This window comes from Hippocampus comes, unplaced genomic scaffold (genome assembly GCF_001891065.2).
Source record: "Hippocampus comes isolate QL1 unplaced genomic scaffold, H_comes_QL1_v1.1 scaffold174, whole genome shotgun sequence".
NCBI lineage: Eukaryota > Metazoa > Chordata > Actinopteri > Syngnathiformes > Syngnathidae > Hippocampus > Hippocampus comes.
The window spans coordinates 8,579,038-8,596,062 of NW_017805983.1; the positions used below are offsets into that span (position 1 = coordinate 8,579,038).

Genomic DNA, 17,025 nt, shown 5'->3' on the forward strand with positions numbered 1-17,025 from the left:
AAAAGTATCACAAAAGGGTTAAAATATAAAACCTGAAATATTGATCTCATCTTATTTTAATATGTGCAGTGTGAAAGCAGTTGTCAGAATGACAACATGCATATTACCGCCATGAATTAGACCCGTTGCCGTCTTGCTAGAAGATAATATTTTGCTTGTCACTATACATCGCTGGCATAGATAAGCAAACATAAATTAGGATTATAGCAAATAATTTAGTAAAATCATTGACCGTTTCACAGCACCCCTGATGAGAGCACAGTGTTGGGATTCAAGTGTTTACTTTCGAGTTTGTAGTGAAATACAATAAGTGATGATGTATGGTTTGACATGATTTGGACAGCCATTTACTGTACAAATATAAAAAAGTGTTTTTATTTTAAAAAAACCCAACATGACACAATCATATACATAATCAATACAAATATCTTTTAGACCAACAAAACAAAGCCTTAAAAGCAATGACAACATTTAAAACAAAGGACTATATCATGTTCCAGAAAAAAAACAAAGCAAGAAATTCAAATTAACAATTAAAAATGTTTCATTTGTATTTCTCTCACCACAGTGGATCTAAAAAGTATACACACCCATGCTCAAATTATATATTTTTGCGATATGAGATAAATGAGACCAAAATGAATGATTTAAAAAAAAAAAAACACACCATTAAATGAGACCTATAAAACTCAAGTGAATCAACACCAACAAAAAATATTTTAGCAAGCAACAGTAAGAGTAAACCCCTGAGATCAGGTAGGGGCGTGGCTGCCTTCAGAAGACAAAATAGTGTTAAATGGGATCCAGTACACACCGAAGGCTTGATTTTGAATTAAAAACAAACAAACAAAAAAAAAACTTAAATGTCCCAAATGCATGTGGTAGAACAATTATATTCCAACGAAAGAAAGGTCAACCTTTTGTGCTAAAATTCTAAAAGGTATATGTTTGCCAGAAACCCAACAATGTTCATCACCAAATGAACACAAAACTACCAACACTGGAGTGTACTGGTGGTAGTGTTACGCTTCGGGGCTATTTTTCTTCATGAGGCCCTAGTTAAGGTGGACCGAATTATGAAGAGCTCCATTGAACACCTGTGGGGTGTTGTAGAGATTATTGCCTGCGGAATCCAAAAGATTTGATGCAATTTTGCAATGCAAACTTGGGCAGGTGTCACATCAAAACATGCCACACCGACTGACTTCTACCCAAAAAGAGAGTACCCTAATATAAGACAGAGGTGCACCAACAAAGGGTTAGATTGGGGGTGTCCATATTTATGCAACTTTATTTTTTTCCCCCTCGGAAAAAAAAAAAAGTTTAACAGGTCATAGGTCAAATTAATGGTGGAAAAAAGTTGCAAAATGGTTTATCTTGGTCTCATTTTTCATGTCACAACAATTTGAAATTTGGACAGGGGCCTGTATTATTTTCAGACCCACTACATCTTAAAGGCTCAGTGTGTTAAAGAGCAAGGCCCAGTTTTTTTTTTTTTTTTTTACAAGTGAACTTATTAACTGCCACTGACGTGACAGTTGTCAAGGATTCATTTTCAACTGGGCTGGCAGTGAATTCATCAATCTAGATCTGAGTTTTGCAAATGACCTGGCATCTTTGAAGTGGTCGTTTATCGATCATTGAAGCTTGAAAGGATTTTCGTCTTTGGTCATGTGACAGTAAATGTAGTAGGCAGCTGCTACCACTGCTAGTAGCAGTAGTATTCTTATCACACCCCACATGCTGCAGCCAGATTGGACGGTCTCCTTGGAGTGCTCGGCGTTCTGATTGGCTGCTCTGCTCTTGCGCAGGATGGGCCTGTAGCACAGGAGGGGGTGACGACGAGTCTATTAAGTCATTTGCTGTGATGCAAAAAGTTTCCAGACGTACCGTTTGTCTGCGTCTGATTCCTCATCGTCATATGGTTCATTGTTGTATCTCCTTCTGAGCCTGGATGGAAAAACAATTCACTTTCTTATAGAAATCGTAATGACACTGAAAACGTGCCTCATACTATTATTTTTATTTTTTAAGGAGACATATTAATACATATCCCTCCATAATTTCAATGAGCTCCCTAGTGCCTTACCCTGTCTGTGACATGCAATGAAAAGAAGATAGAGTTCACCAACGCCCCGGTTCGCAAACAAATGGTTTTCCTAACATTTTCAGACACGTCACATGTTTCACATCTTTTTGTTGTTGTTGTTTTACTCTGAATTAGTCCTCAGTATAGATGCTATGAAAGCGAAAATTACAAGTGATCATTCTACTAGGAAGCCCTCAAAATGTTTTTCTGAGTCCCGCTCCCAGCCTGCTGTCTCAACAATGCATGCTCACCTCCTCTCGGGTGTGTCGTCCGAGGCCCGAGCTGTCCGGGTGCACCGTTGTCCACTCCTTGCTAGGCGGCTGCATGCTAATATGACGTAGTTCTGGGGCAGGAACGGATTACCGTAATTTCTCTATAAAACGCCCCCAGTAGAATACGGTCCTCAAAAATCACATTTTAAAAGCTACCCCTCCGCCCCTTTGCACTTGTGTATATGTCCCCCGATCTGCTGGTATCCTTTATTATTAGAATGAATAGTATGAATTCATAAATATTCAAATCATACAAATAAAACGTGTATACTTTTAAAACCAGATTTAAAACTATGCTATTTTCCTATACTGTACCTATAAAGAAGGTCTTTCAAATCATTTTTAAAATGACAAAATGTTGGTCTGGCACTTGGCACTCTTAGTAATTTTAGTAAGATTTTTATTTCTTTACTTTACCTTAAAATGTAAAATAAAACATTATTTGGCAGTGAAAAACAATCGTTACAATGTTAGGTGACATTATAAGATGCAAATAGCAAGCTACTAAGCTACTCTTATCCTATGTCTTTCCTTGCTCCTACTGTCTCTACAATAAGCCGCTCTCGTACAACTCTAATTGCCCCACGGGAATAAATAAAGTTTTCTGAATCTGAATCTGAATCTGAATAGCAAACACCACGCCCTTGTGGGCGCAAACTAAGTGCAGCAAACGCTGTTGCCAATGCTAATGAGCTAATGTTGTAAACTGATCCACGACCATAGGGACTATTATTACTCCATGAAAAAGCACAGATGCACATACTTTTCGTTATTTGCTAAGCACTCAGAAGAACATTAATTAGGTAAGTAATAAGGAATATAAGGCAACTAAGCTCTTATTTCGCTGATCTGTTGCAACCGCACCCGAAACAGGAAATATAACAAAGTGAGACAACTTATTTCATGAAATCCATTTGTAACATTATACATTACATATAATTTTGGAATGAAAGTACACTTTTTTTAAGAACCCAGAGTTATTGATAAACCTCGATACAATGTGAAAATTTCTCTCTCTCTTTTTTTTTTTCCACTGGCCCCTTGTACAATACTCCCCCTGCATTTTTGATCATTTTGGCAGAAAAAACAATGCAAATTATTCACAGAAAATTATGGTCATTTTTACTGAAGGCTTGGAATAAATTAAGTTCATACTCAACTGAACATACTTTTATAGTGTTACAGAAAAACAAGCTGTTTCTTCCATCCTGCCCCATATTCTGCTGGCCCAATGGTGAGACTGGCTTTCATTAAATGTCTCATTGGGCAAGTGTGTGCGTGATACTTGCTCACATTTATTAGAAGCTAATGCTATCCATCAGTAAATTGTCAACTAAAGAAAGATCAATGAAGCGCTGCTTAACTTTACCCTATGACGTAACCTTAACATTCTTAATTGTTACACAAGCTAACTTGGTCGGGCAGGTTTTCATGGGACTCCACCCAGCAGGACACACAATAGAATAGTCTGACAAGGTGTGAGTGTGAGCACACCGTGCATCTTGCGTATGCGTGTGGTAACACGTGCACTCACATGTCTTCATAACCTTCATGTCTGACCTGTGAAAATGAAAGCAGGATGAAATGTAAATGTAAGATGACTGACCTTCTATCAAAACAGAAGTGAGGAACAAATACAAATCTATATGTGGTCAGCTGCTACACTCACCGGGCTACGGTACGTGACGTACGTAATTTCCTCTTCTGTGAAGACATACAAACAAATCAGAACACTTTCAGTGTGGTCACTAATTTCTGGACTTGTTGGTCCACCAACCGAGCAGAGGTTAGTCTTATTTGGAATACGTTCACCGTTTATAAGCTTAAAGCAGACATGATACGCATGACTTTATACAATTTAATGAAGGAATACAGAAATAAAACAGTCCCCAGGTCTCTTAATAACATGTCTTAGCATGTGACATGTTGTCATGGTAACAAAAGTCAAACTCAGCGTAGGCCCGAACAAGAGAGGAGGTGGTGCAGCCTCATTTGCTTCAAACCAGACTAATTTCCGGAGTGCCAGAAAAGTGTGCTACAATTGCGCATTTTGAGTGAAGCATGTTAATTAGTTGAAGTTGAATTAAGGGAACATCTTTAAATTGTTGAGAGAAAACAAAAATCATGTCACCTTTTAGAAGACGTTGACAAAGAAAGGCACAAATTTAGATTGAAAGCCAGAGCCTAACACAAACCTTAATTAAACTCAAAGGCTGAATGCATCAAAACTCGCTACATTTGAAGTTTGACCCAATATTATCAGGAAAAATAGGCCTTCAATCTCACAATTTTGGACATCAAACAGTCATGATTGGTGACATTACCAAATTGAGTGAGGCTCATTGGACCTCATTTCAGCTAGCAGAAAAGTATTATCTCTGCTCTGCATGTGTGCTTTTTTTGTGGCAAATTTTCTAAAAGAACGCGAGAGGTGCGCACCAGAAATTACCGCGGAGTGCGATGACTCATTCACAGCAGTCAAGTACAACATTACATTGTCAAGCCACTTGGAGATGACTAATTGTTCTATTCACTCATGTCTAGCACTGTTACTGGTTTTATTTTAGGAGGTATCTACTTCCTGTTTTTATTCTCATTCCCATAGGCTTCTTCAGACTCTCAGCCTGATCAGGTATTAAATATGCGAATAAAGGACTTTGGTTTGCATCTTCTGTGACTGGTGTCCTGCATTTGAGTCTCATATAGTGGTAACATTTGACAAGCAGCAGCACTGAGTGAAGATTCTTCACAGACTATCCTTGCTATCTACCATATGATTGTCACTTTTGATTAAAAGGCAGTGTGTCACAGTAAGTGTCTTGCTTGAAGGCTTGACATTACATTAAGCGTTGATTTCATTTTATACATGGATGACTATTTCAGAATGAGATGTATGAGGCACATCAGTGCACCAATTACCCCTCCTTACTCCAGAAGTGGACATATTATGGAAAATTGAATTTTTAATGGCTTGTTTACAAATAGTTGGGTGTCTGAAATGCTTGCCCGGTTATCAAGTGTAAAATTAAATAATGAAGTGAATATATTCATTCCTGAAAACTCACTTCCACGTCATTGTAATGTAACAGGGGGTTCATTTACATAGTTATTTTGTACCCTCCACAACGCGTCTCTCATATGATCAGCTAAGTTGGACAAAGATCAAGAGCCACTTTCAATCGACGGGCAGACTACAGTCTAAACATTATCGTACAGAAACATCCACGTCCCTCATCCCTGCTACCATGTCAAAGCCAAAAGGTAAGCAGAGCTGCATTGAATTTGGTTGGATGCACAGTTTTGAGTTAGCTAAAAGCATTAGCTTCTGATAAATGAGACATACTTGATTACTAAAGAATATAGTGGCAAGAGGGTACTTTTTTAGACTACATACAAGAGTACAAATTATGATATAATTCTTCACCCTTGGGGTATTTTGATGATATTAAGTCACACATCATTAAAACAACTGGGAATACATTTTACATTGTGAAAATACACAATTTCTCACATATTGTTTTTAGACTGACAGTTTAACTTCCAAGTATAATTGTATGGCAAATTAAATGTTTCTCAATGGGGAATATACAGTCAAAATTACGATGCCAAAAGTTTTGATTCTTGAATGAATTATTCCAAATATCATTGAATGGATTGATATTTGTTAAAGTCTGTTAAAACAGCAGAACATAATTGTTTTCAATCTCCTGTTATTGTCCATATTCCAAACGACCCATTGAGTGAACACTGGAGCATCTTACCTTCCTCTCTGTAGTAAGTCTTATCAGAGGAGGTTTTCACTGGCAGTTTTTCCATGGCCCTCTCAAGCTTCTTCACATACAACTTGCGAGTAGAGTCTAGTCACAGATGCATGTCAACAGTTATGAATACAAACTTCAAAACTCCTACAAAAATTGCACAAACCTGAATGACGTGGCTTAATTGTGTTAGCAGAACATTCGGTGTAGTACCACGAAATGCAGTGCAGTAATTGGAGGGGAGGGCAAGGGGGGAATACACGTTTACAGTCAAATTGATTACTTCATGTTTGTTGCACTTCATAAGGTGGAACAAATTAGCCTAGTTGCATTTGTTAAAAGTGAATTTACACAAGAGAAGAAAATCAATGAGCACGTTTATGACTTGAGTTAGTTTGAAAATATCAATTTCTTACCAACTATGGGTCCATGTTTGATGCCGTACTCGGTAAGCAACTTGCTGAGCTCTTCATCGCTTTTGCCACTCAAAGACATTCTGCACAATGACAGAGATAATATTCGTTTGATAGATTCGATGGATAGATACGTAAATGGGCGAGTTTAGAGAAGCGAAAAAAAATCATGGATTGGGAACCGAAACGAACGACCACAAAATACTTATCGGCTAATGATATGAAAAGATAGAAACTTACTTTTGAAACAGAGGTGAAAAAAAGTTTCGCCAAGGAGAAAAAAATGGTCCCAGCCAGACAAGTTTTGGATTGAAAAGGAAGACGGCGTAGGGCGTGTCCATCGGGAGACGTCACATGGTCGGCCCAATCAGCCACCTCATACTCACAGTTGTTTGAATTTGATTTTGGAAATATTTTTTCCTTAGGATCGAATTAGAAATGTTTCTTTTCGAACCACGTCTCTGACTCTTTTGAATTTGCATTTTCCATGCACACATTTTTAAGAACATCATCATAATTGGCTGTATCAAATTCTGAACCCGTTTCAAAATACATCAACAATCTTAACACTAAATGGTCGATTAATCCTTAATCAGTGTTTCAGAAAAAAGGACAAATGTATTTGTCCAGGTGCAGCTCTCGCACCTGTCTTTTCACTTACTTTTGTTCCTGATGTTTAGTTTGTATATTAGTCTTCTGTTTCGAGATTTCCACGACCCTTCAAAGACGAGCATAAGTTTCTTCGGGGACCTGCGCAAATGAAAACACAGTTGTCAAGACTGTTTTCAGGCTCCCTCGGAGATGATTTTGCCTCTGTTCTTTTAAAAAAGATCCATGGTATAATATAGGACGGCTGTGGAAGGATTATTATACAGTATTCCATTCCCATTAGGTACGTGCCTTTCAGAGTAGTGTTTTAGTGGGCTTTAACCTCATGTAGGCCTATGATTAGAATGCAATCGTGTGTGTGGTCAACTATTGTGTGTGAATACGTGTGTGCAAAAGGTGTGCTTGCATAATTTCCAGTACTGTACAGTATGAAATATCCAATGAGCTCAACAGATCATTTGTATGCATTTTCAGTTTTTGTCCTCCGTGTGTCGCCCAAGGACCACAAACGATTCCCTCTTGTAACGATCTTCACATTGCTTACTTTCAAATAACTCTTGGGATTTTCAGTATTTGTGGCAGGGAAGGGGGTGGGGCACGGGGAATAAGGCTTGTGTTGTTCCAAACTCAGCAAGTTTAAAGCCCTGTTAGGACTACGAGCAGTGTATTGTTCCAATCGTAATCAACAGGCAATTGGGCTGTTCCTCGTGCAGTCTAAGGCAGTCGAGATAACATTCCGATCATTTGCGGATGTCCTGGCTTTGGCAGTTTGGTTTCTTCCACTGAAGAACTGACAGTGGGGTTAATCTGGCTTATGACATTTAGGATCATGCGTTGATAGAGAACAGACATATTAGCAGGTGTCCATGCCGGGTTGCCATGAGTTGAGTCTTTTGCGATGACAGGGAGACCAGACCTCACGCTATAGATTTATGGCCGATGGAGGTTATGGAATGTGGTTTCATGCAAATAGTTACGGTCGTACTTAACTAGTTTACTAAACATTCCGGAGACGTAACAGAGCTCCGTAGAAAACCAAGGGCCATCAATTACAAACCTTAGGTGGGTAGGTAACATTACCATACCATACAAAAATCTGTGTCCACTAATTATATTCGTGAGGCTCTACACTACTACGTTAAAAAAATAAAATAAAATTCTCTTACAAAAGGACCACCAAGTTCTATAACTTTGACATTCAGATCAACAGGAAGCTGGGAAATGGATGCTTTATATTTCCATTTACAAGGTGAAGCCTAGAAATAAGGCAATGTGAAACCAACATTTATGTTGATTGGAATAAATAGGCATCACACTCAGAAGAATACTAGACAACAACTTTATTGGGTATCAAAATACTGTCTTACAAACATTTAAAAGCATTTTTATTCTGGACAAAGTCATGATTTTGTAGAGATAAGAGCTATGGGGAGTGTGGGGGTGGGGGACAAAAAATGTGAGAACACTGAGAAAAGTAACATTTTTTGGTCACCATTTTGAAAACAATGTGATGAAGCATAACATCGTCCAGCATTTTTAAATTCTTCCCTTTTTAAAAGACAACACATCAGGTTGGTGTTATCCTGAATCTGAGGGCGTTTTGCAGAGAAATGAACATGCAGCGGCATGAAACACACAGAAAAGCATTGTTGTTGTTGTGAGCGTGTGACACAAACTCTGCGTTAGAGTACTACCTGTTAATCTAATGTTTTATTCAATGTTTAATTAGACCTCTACTCTAATGTGCATCATTTTAATAACAGCAGTGCCTAAAACTGGGTCACACTATCAGCAGGTAAAACAACCGTGTTATCAAAAAGAAAAAGGCATCACACACCCATACTGAGCGGACGAGGCATTTTCCGATTACCATCCACCACCACAAGAAAACCACACCTGTTCAACATGAGCAAATTACATTTTATATGGACAATGAAAGAGTGTCATTTGATCAAACACAGCAAGGCGCACTGAGCACTCTCACTTCATTGCAGTTCTTGTTCATATAAAAGGTAAACCTCTGTATGGGACCAGCCTCAGTGGGAGGCATTATGCACAGTCATTCACTGGTAGCCCAGGTTAAAAAAAAAGGGGAGGGGGGTAAATTGGACCTTGGACTTCCATGGCCATCAATGGCAGTGAATGAGTTAGGCCCAAGCCAAAATTTTCAATTGAAAAATATACGGTAAAGTCAACTATTAGTTCACAATCATTAAAAGGTGCCTTATTCTCCTTCCCGATACCGTGCTTATTAGAAATGGGAGAAATTTGACTGTGGCTGAAAACAAAGAGGAATATTTGCATCTTTGGGATATGATTGGCTTTCTAAAAGGTCTGGATAAACTGGAATCGGGTTGACAGAAATGTATAACATGGATGGGACATGGAGCTGTAAACAATTACAACAGTGGTAAGAGAAGTTGCTGATGGTGGTGCAAGCTTTTTTTTCTTTTGTTCTAGACAACGATATGGAAGGGGCTGCCCGGAATGTGATCATCCCCCCATTTGACCACCAGGATGTACTCTCCCTTCTCTTTGAGCTGGTAGCTGACATTATACAGGCGGTTGCCCAGATGTTTTACCAGGATCTCCTCACAGGGAACTTTGGGGCCATCCACCCCAACCAGCAGCATGTTCCGACCTATGGATACAAAGGCACACATATTACAATGTGAGTTTTAGCTCGGTAGTTTTGCATAACCTACTGATCACCACAAAAAGGTGATTGAAAACTAGGGAAAAAAAAACAAAAAAAACATTGGTGCTCAATTTTCAAATTGAGGGTCATTTTAAGTTGAGCAAAAGTACCCAATAAGGTTTTAAAATTGCTAGCTGGCTACTCAAACATCTGATCCTGTATTCATTTCAAGAAAAAAAAAAATCATATTTTACTTTTAAACTTCACTGTCCTCTCATGTGAGTACAGTGTACCTTTAACATACCGAGTGCATCAAGAGTAACCAGTTCAAAAGGAAGTCTTGTAAAAACTACAAAATTCAGGACATTGTGACATACTGATAAGACAATAAGTTATGCTTGCTGGGGTAGGTTAGAGACTCTGACACACCTGCTTTGCTGCAGTCAACACTGAAGCTGTTCTTCTGACCAACAAAGCCTTTGTTGAGGCCAAGACCTTTAGCCACCACCTTACTGGCATCTGACTGGATAGGAGCACCTTGCTGAGTGGAGCTGATGGCACGACTCACAGGATCAACCATAACAGAGGAAGTTTCATGCATACTGTGGCTGGACACAAGCTTGGAACCTGGGGAAGGGTCGGACACAGTGATCTAATCAGACTCAATTGTCAAAGTATTTGTAGAATCGCTACAAACAAATCTTTCTTACCAGTGATCTTTGCCTTGAAAGGGCTTCCCACAATGTGGTAGGGTCCACCATACTTAATGGATATGAGATAACTGCCGGGTGCCATTGGAGTGTATGTGACCTTGTAGCCCTCAGAGCACTCCACGCAGTCCATCTTCACTTTTGAGGGACCATCAATAGTTACAGCCAAAGCCCCGGGACCTGCATTGCTCGTGTTGACCACAAATTCACATGCCGTTCCTGTGGCAACAATAGAGTAAGACTGGTGTTCGGACTTTTATGCACTCATTTTCTTCTTCCACGCAGGACCATGCAGGTAGTTACCTGTGCTGCCTTTTTCCAAGCCTGGCCCATAGGCAGACACCATTCCAGGGTCTCCGGCCTGGCCAGTCTCTCCAACCCGGATCTTAAATGGACTACCAGGGATGTGACTTCCATTGAACTTCACATCAATTAGATAGAGGCCATTCTCTCTTGGGATGAAGCGGACTGCATACTTATCTAGAGGAGACAGAAAAACACAAAATGACTGAAGGAGTTGACACCAGATTTCTCCACAATACATCAAAATGTCTTAGCAGTTGTTGAAATGAGTTCAAACACTTTTTTTTTTGGGGGGGGTTACCTTGGTCAATCTCAGTAACACAACACTCCTCCAGCGCTCCTGATGGGCTGTGAACCTTTGCATCGATCACACCCTTTGCTCCATTCAAGCTGACTGCAAATGATGCCGGCTGGTTCACCTTCAAGCCAGACTCCTGCTCGACAAAACACACTCAAACTCTCAACTCATTCCCATAAACACAGTCCTAAGCCTTGTGAACAGCCTTCCCAGCTGAGATGAAGCTGTAATAGGTGGACTGGCATATTGAACGCCTTAGGTGGTGGTGAGCGAATACTTTTGGTGATATAGTTTACATGGATTATTTCATAGTTGATCAATAACTGTAAAAGGAAATTAAGGAAAAAAGGTTTATATGCATAAATGTATCCCATGTGGAAACTGCCACACTGAAGTCTTATTTTCAAAACATTGACACATTTTTACCATTAGTAAAGGTTTTTCTTTGAGAACGATGAGATGGTGTGGTGGCCGACTGAAGCACACTTCTTTCGTAACGGTAAAGACAAACCGCTTTATAAAAATTATGCAAGTTGCATTGTTTGTGTTGCAGTTGATGCAAGTGCAAAAATTATCCTAACTACTCATAACCATAACCATAGTTTTTTATTTTGTTAATGAAAAAAAAATTATTTTAATTACACTGTTTTTTGTTATAATGGTGAATAAGGATATGCGAATGTAAAAAGTCGCTTCAGTTATTTAATAGCACTAGTTTTTTATTTTGTTAATGAAAAAAAAATTATTTCGATTTTGGTTTTAGTCATTTTTCATTAACTACAATCACCTTGCGGGTTATGGCTTTACAGTAGTAGATCAAATTAGATGAAAATAAACCATAAACGTACACATAGTAAATAAAAGAATTTTTTTTTTTTACCTTACCTGGGGGTTGCTAAGAAGGTTAAAGAGGAGGCTGTATATAGTACAAAGGCAAGCGGGAATTCAACACAAAGTGAAAAGGAGGAAAAAGACTAGTTAATCTATTTCACACTATAGTCATGATACATATCCTACTTCTATAGAGTGTATGCATGAGCGGAAGGGTAGGAGAAAACAGCCCATTTCAAACCTCTTTAACCCTTTAGCACCCCGTAAGCACATTGAGAGGAGTTGGGCTGTTGGGAGCCTTTAGAATGAGGCACGAGAAACACACACAGTCCTTTCTTATTCCAGAAGCCCTTGGCACTGCCCAACAATGCAGCATCTGCTAATGAGTGGCCTGCAGCTCTTAGGACATCTGAAGCACTCAAATAGAACTTTCTTAATTCTTTACTGAAACAACAGTCTTCTAACCAGCTCCACTTTAACCAACTTCTGCTTTGCAACAACTTCTACTGTTGGAGTTGTCCACTGTTGCATTTTCCCCTCTACAGACTCAAGATTGTTAGTACCTCAGAGTGCTATTTTACAGAAGGTCACTTTACAAGCAGATGCATTTTGGGCAGTGTACTGCGGCCTGGCGTGCGTGTGCTTGCACATGGACATGTGTGCGTGTCTCAGAGCCTCACCTGAAGACTGGCAACAGTAAGGCGTCGGGCGTCATCTGAGGGCGAGGCCACTGGAACGATGAAGGGACTATCAGGGATGTGCTCATCATTAAAACGGATCGACACCTCATAGTCTCCTACACACACACACACACACACGCACAAATATTCAGCTGAAAAGGCAATCACATTTATAAATCTTAAGAATTTTCACTCAGTACGCAAAGTACAGTCACGTTTATGCTGCAACTTGAGGTATGTTTGCTGTCTGCTACAATAGGCAACTCTATGCCCCCAGATTGGACTCAACTCTTGAATTGGGCTTTTACAATGCTTACATGTGCTTTAACTTTTCTTTGACTGCATAACAAATAAGATGCATGCCATCTCTTCAGGCATGTTATACAAAGGCCAACGGGCCCACTATGCTACATTTGCATTACTGTTCCTGGTCTACAGATTTTTTTGTAGTCTACCGCATAAGTCAACGCTTGGGGGATGATCTGCAGATCCGGTCCAATTATGGTAGCTGTATAGATGCTGCAAATTTAATATACCCCCCCCCCAAAAAAAAAGACGAATTTAGTGTTTATGCTCTGCGTCTCTTGTCTCACCTGGCTCCTGCACAATGTAAGACACACCACTAGAGCCATCCTTGCGGTCCTCAAAGGCGATTTCGGCCTTGCTCGGGCCCTCCACAGCAATACTGAGCCCACCAGCTCCAGCCTCTCTCGTCCAGATACTAAATTCAGCTTCACACACACAAAAGGACCAAGATAGGTTCACGTTGCAGAAGCTTGCGTAACATCAGAATACAATATCCGTCCACCAGACCAACCTGGCACTCCAGCCTCTGCTCTCTCCAGGCCTGGCCCACCAGCACGGACTTTATGTGCCCCTCCCTCTCCAAGGGGGCCAACAGTAAACTGGAACGGGCTGCCAGGCACATGCATCCCATTGTATTTCACGCACACAGTGTGCACACCCGTCTCAGTGGGGACGAAACGGATGCAGTACGTGTTGTTTTCTCCCTCCATAATTTCTGCCTGGTGAACCTGACCAGAGGGGCTGGTCACCTGAGCAGCCATGTCTGCTATGCTGATCTCTGAAGAAACAAAACAGTCGAGTGTTTGAATCATTGGAAACACTATGGTGATGCTCTGACAGAATGGGAGCAATCTGTCAGTGTACTGAAAAAAATGGTCACCAATAAAATACATGCACGCAAGAACAGGAGTTTGACACAGACACACTTTGTCACTACAGATAGTCTCTTGGCTACCTGGGATTTTGAGACTGAGGTCACACTGGCTGCCAACATTGGCCACCGATGCTGCTCTCTTCTTTCTGGTGATGCTTTCCTTCATCCTGCCCTCGCCTGTAACCTTTACTGTGAACGCACTACCTGTATATGCAATCACAACCAATGGCCAAGGTTAGTTAGCCATTCTTGACATCACTGTTGAGTTCCGTCCTATTTTCCTACCTGGAACATGTTGGTCAGCAAACTTGATATTGATGATGTAATTCCCAGGTTCAGTGGGGCAGTATGTGACCTTACAGGTACCATCTTCCTGGTCCTCAGTGTTGATGTCTACTTTGCTGGGTCCTTCAATGGACAAGCTCAGGCCACCGTAACCTGAGTAGACTAAACGTGTGAGGCCGCTTCCAAGTATTTTCTCAATGACTGATGTTAACTCTAAAGTTCTTAAAGCTTGTACCTGCATCACGAGTGTCAATGATGAATTCAGCAGGCTCAAATGTTCTGGCTTCACTCAACCCCAAGCCACTAACATGAACGCGGCTGGCATCTCCAATCTCAGACTGGTTAATCATAACAGGGATGGGGCTGCTCGGAATGTGGCAACCATTTTTCTTGATGTTGACCAGATGTTCTCCAATCTCCTTTGGAACAAATGAGATGCCTGCAACAGAGACAATAAAAATGCGAACGTGGAATGAGATTTAGAAGCAAATTTAAATGTGTTTGTTGAAAACAGTTACACTCACCAACATGGCCATTACGCAGCATCTTTAGGAGGCAGGGTTCCTCACGACCTGACGGTGTGGTGAGCGAGGCTGTCAGTTGGCTCAGGTCAAAGTCTCCAATGTCCAGAGGAATGTCAGCAGCTGATCCCACCTTCAGGTGAGACATCCTCATTGAGTCGTCCCCTGGAGGCAGGTACAAGACAGGGTGATGCACTTGACACCCATGCAAACTACAACCCACTCTGAACTTGCAGATTATGGTACATTTATTTGCATAATTTATTTCGTAAAACGTTATCTACCAGTAATCTTTGCTGAAAAGGGGCTGCCAGGAATGTGCTTGTCATTGTATTTGACCAGGATGCTGTAGTCTCCTGGCAGAACAGGCAAATAGGACACACTGCACGTCCCATCCTGGTTGTCCAAGCAGCTGATGTCTGCTTTTGATGGGCCCTCAATGGCCAGGGACAGACCACCTTTAAAAAGGAAACATGTAAAAAAAATCTTTGGGTGAGCAATCTATTAGAAAAATAAACGAGTTAGCATAAATGGTCCTCAGTCACATGTCTGTGATAGGCGGGATAGAAAATATATCTATGTGGCATTACTGTCAAGCCACTGTTTGAGCTCTACATACCCTCGCCAGCATCTTTAGTATTGACTGTGAAAACCGCAGGCTTGTTGACGGTCCCATGGATGAGGCCAGGACCATAGGCACTGACATTACCGCTGTTCATATAGTCCACATAAAATTGTAGAGGACTTCCTATGAATGTCAGTGAAGACAAGGTAACATTAGAGAACAAACCTCTCATGAAAGCCATGTTATGCAATGTCTCAAAACAAAATGCATACCAGGGATGTGAATGCCGTCATATTTTATGTCCATCTCATGCAGCCCAGCTTCGACTGGCGCATACTTGACAGTAACAGTGCCGTCCTTATTGTCCGTGATGTCAGGCTTGGCAACCTTGCCCGATGGCATTCGGACTTCACCTTCAGTTTAGGAGAGACGACAGTGAGATTCATGTCGGCCAAAAGAAGAGATCAGCCTTACTATTCTGTTTCCAACCTGTGATCTCTCCTTTTTGAATGGTGAATGGGATGACCAAGTCAAATGGCCTGAGCCCTGTCACATCTAGACCATTCATTCCCAAGGGTCTGTCTGTTGCCTAGGAGACAGAGAGCACAGGTCTAACACTCTGTGTATGAAGATGGCGTGGATATTTCACACTTTTTGTCCTGCAGTGCGTATTACCACAAAGTGCAAGATTTTTTATCTATACTCCAAACAAACAAAATGGAATGAAACATCGAGATGAAATGATTGAAAATGTTGATCATTGGAATGATGATGATGATGATGATGATGATGATAACACATACGGAAACTGAGAATGAAATGAGGACTAAAACACTGGAAGGTCAAAGGACAGTTTAGCATCAAGTTACTCAGAAGACACGTCCACATGGAAGACTGTCAACGCAGATAATTTGTCCCTTCAGTAAAGAGTCAAAGAGCACTGGGCAACAGTGGTTCATTATCAACCGTTGAGACTTAGATCCTGAGTGCTGCAGTTCTTAGTTGAAACAGTCTAGCAATTGGCAGTGAACTAAGTGTTGACCAGTGTCTCTTTGTTACTGAGAAACTCTGTTGCATTGTCCATGTTAGGAGTCCTGTTAATGAAATGGAGGAACACTGGGGAAGAGGAGAAAGAAAGGCCTGTCAGAGGTGAGACACCTGCAATGAGACAGCACACACTGATGCTGGACACGTTTGATGATACACAGAAGAGGAAAGAAGTTGGGTTAGAGACAATGGAAATAAGAGGTAGGACCAATTTGTTTAAAAAAAAAAATGCTAAAGAGTTTGGGACAGAGTATTGAGGTACCCAGGGCTGTTGAGCGTAGTACTGGGGCATTTGGCACTGCTGCATGAGCTGGTCTGATGGAGCTCCCTCCAGCGCCTGGGGGGGAGGGAGGGGATGAATAGAAAGGTTTGTAGGGAAGTCAAATAATGTGTCACCACCTGGATCCAATGATGATATTTCTGTGGGGAGAAACTCATACCAGGGGCACATCTCTAAGATGCTTTCCTTAAGCACCCTCATTATGTTCTTTGCCTTGTCCCTCAAATACACCACGTTACTGGAACAAATGTTCCTAAGAGTGTATTTGCCATTTTGGCCAGAGCCCAGTTTCTAAAAGTCAGCAAGCTGTGTCCAATGCTCTCTTCTCACTCGCAAACCAACCAGAGTTTTTGTTCTACGTGATCTAATTTATAAGAAGTGTGGTTCCAAACCAAATCTCTGTGAGAAAAGACATGCCATTTGTTTTTCATTTCAATGCAAACACATTTAAATATTTCAAAATTGATGATTACGGATACTCTATTTTCATATGCCAGGAATGTCCAGTGGCTGATGTTGAATGAACCATGATTTGACTTTTTTTAT

The 17,025-nt window shown here is 40.7% G+C and overlaps 2 protein-coding genes across 3 annotated transcripts in view; both read right to left on the bottom strand.

The window, feature by feature from the left end:
- Positions 1 to 853: 853 nt before the first annotated feature.
- On the bottom strand, positions 854 to 6,907 carry emd (emerin). The gene is made up of 7 exons (XM_019891470.1): positions 6,773 to 6,907; positions 6,536 to 6,615; positions 6,123 to 6,218; positions 4,031 to 4,065; positions 3,896 to 3,921; positions 1,891 to 1,950; positions 854 to 1,818 (listed from the first exon to the last, which is right to left on the bottom strand). The coding sequence occupies exons 1-7, from the start codon at positions 6,871 to 6,873 to the stop codon at positions 1,638 to 1,640; spliced, it is 579 nt and encodes a 192-aa protein (XP_019747029.1). The 5' UTR covers positions 6,874 to 6,907; the 3' UTR covers positions 854 to 1,637.
- Positions 6,908 to 8,466: 1,559 nt separating this feature from the next.
- flna (filamin A, alpha (actin binding protein 280)) overlaps positions 8,467 to 17,025 on the bottom strand; it is a 46,117-nt gene continuing 37,558 nt past the window's right edge. Inside the window, exons 33-49 of one of the 2 annotated variants that reach the window (XM_019891374.1) lie at positions 16,462 to 16,536; positions 15,642 to 15,741; positions 15,425 to 15,565; positions 15,207 to 15,335; positions 14,872 to 15,045; positions 14,591 to 14,752; positions 14,302 to 14,505; positions 14,067 to 14,219; positions 13,863 to 13,985; positions 13,419 to 13,685; positions 13,195 to 13,332; positions 12,602 to 12,717; positions 11,094 to 11,226; positions 10,793 to 10,969; positions 10,490 to 10,708; positions 10,209 to 10,406; positions 8,467 to 9,782 (exon numbers count right to left, since the gene is read on the bottom strand). In XM_019891374.1, the coding sequence (XP_019746933.1) occupies positions 9,598 to 9,782; positions 10,209 to 10,406; positions 10,490 to 10,708; positions 10,793 to 10,969; positions 11,094 to 11,226; positions 12,602 to 12,717; positions 13,195 to 13,332; positions 13,419 to 13,685; positions 13,863 to 13,985; positions 14,067 to 14,219; positions 14,302 to 14,505; positions 14,591 to 14,752; positions 14,872 to 15,045; positions 15,207 to 15,335; positions 15,425 to 15,565; positions 15,642 to 15,741; positions 16,462 to 16,536 (2,694 nt within the window). In that variant the 3' untranslated portion in view covers positions 8,467 to 9,597. Of the gene's footprint in view, positions 9,783 to 10,208; positions 10,407 to 10,489; positions 10,709 to 10,792; positions 10,970 to 11,093; positions 11,227 to 12,601; positions 12,718 to 13,194; positions 13,333 to 13,418; positions 13,986 to 14,066; positions 14,220 to 14,301; positions 14,506 to 14,590; positions 14,753 to 14,871; positions 15,046 to 15,206; positions 15,336 to 15,424; positions 15,566 to 15,641; positions 15,742 to 16,461; positions 16,537 to 17,025 lie in introns of both variants that reach the window. The other variant, XM_019891373.1, reaches the window with a different exon arrangement.

What these genes read in the sequence shown, in the direction of transcription:
- emd (XM_019891470.1), bottom strand. Translation starts at nt 6,873, where the DNA reads ATGGACACGCCCTACGCCGTCTTCCTTTTCAATCCAAAACTTGTCTGG. An exon ending in TTTTCACCTCTGTTTCAAAA is followed by an intron (nt 6,616 to 6,772) that starts GTAAGTTTCTAT and finishes GTCATTGTGCAG; the next exon opens with AATGTCTTTGAGTGGCAAAA. An exon ending in CATGAAGGTTATGAAGACAT is followed by an intron (nt 1,951 to 3,895) that starts GTGAGTGCACGT and finishes TTTTCCATCCAG; the next exon opens with GCTCAGAAGGAGATACAACA.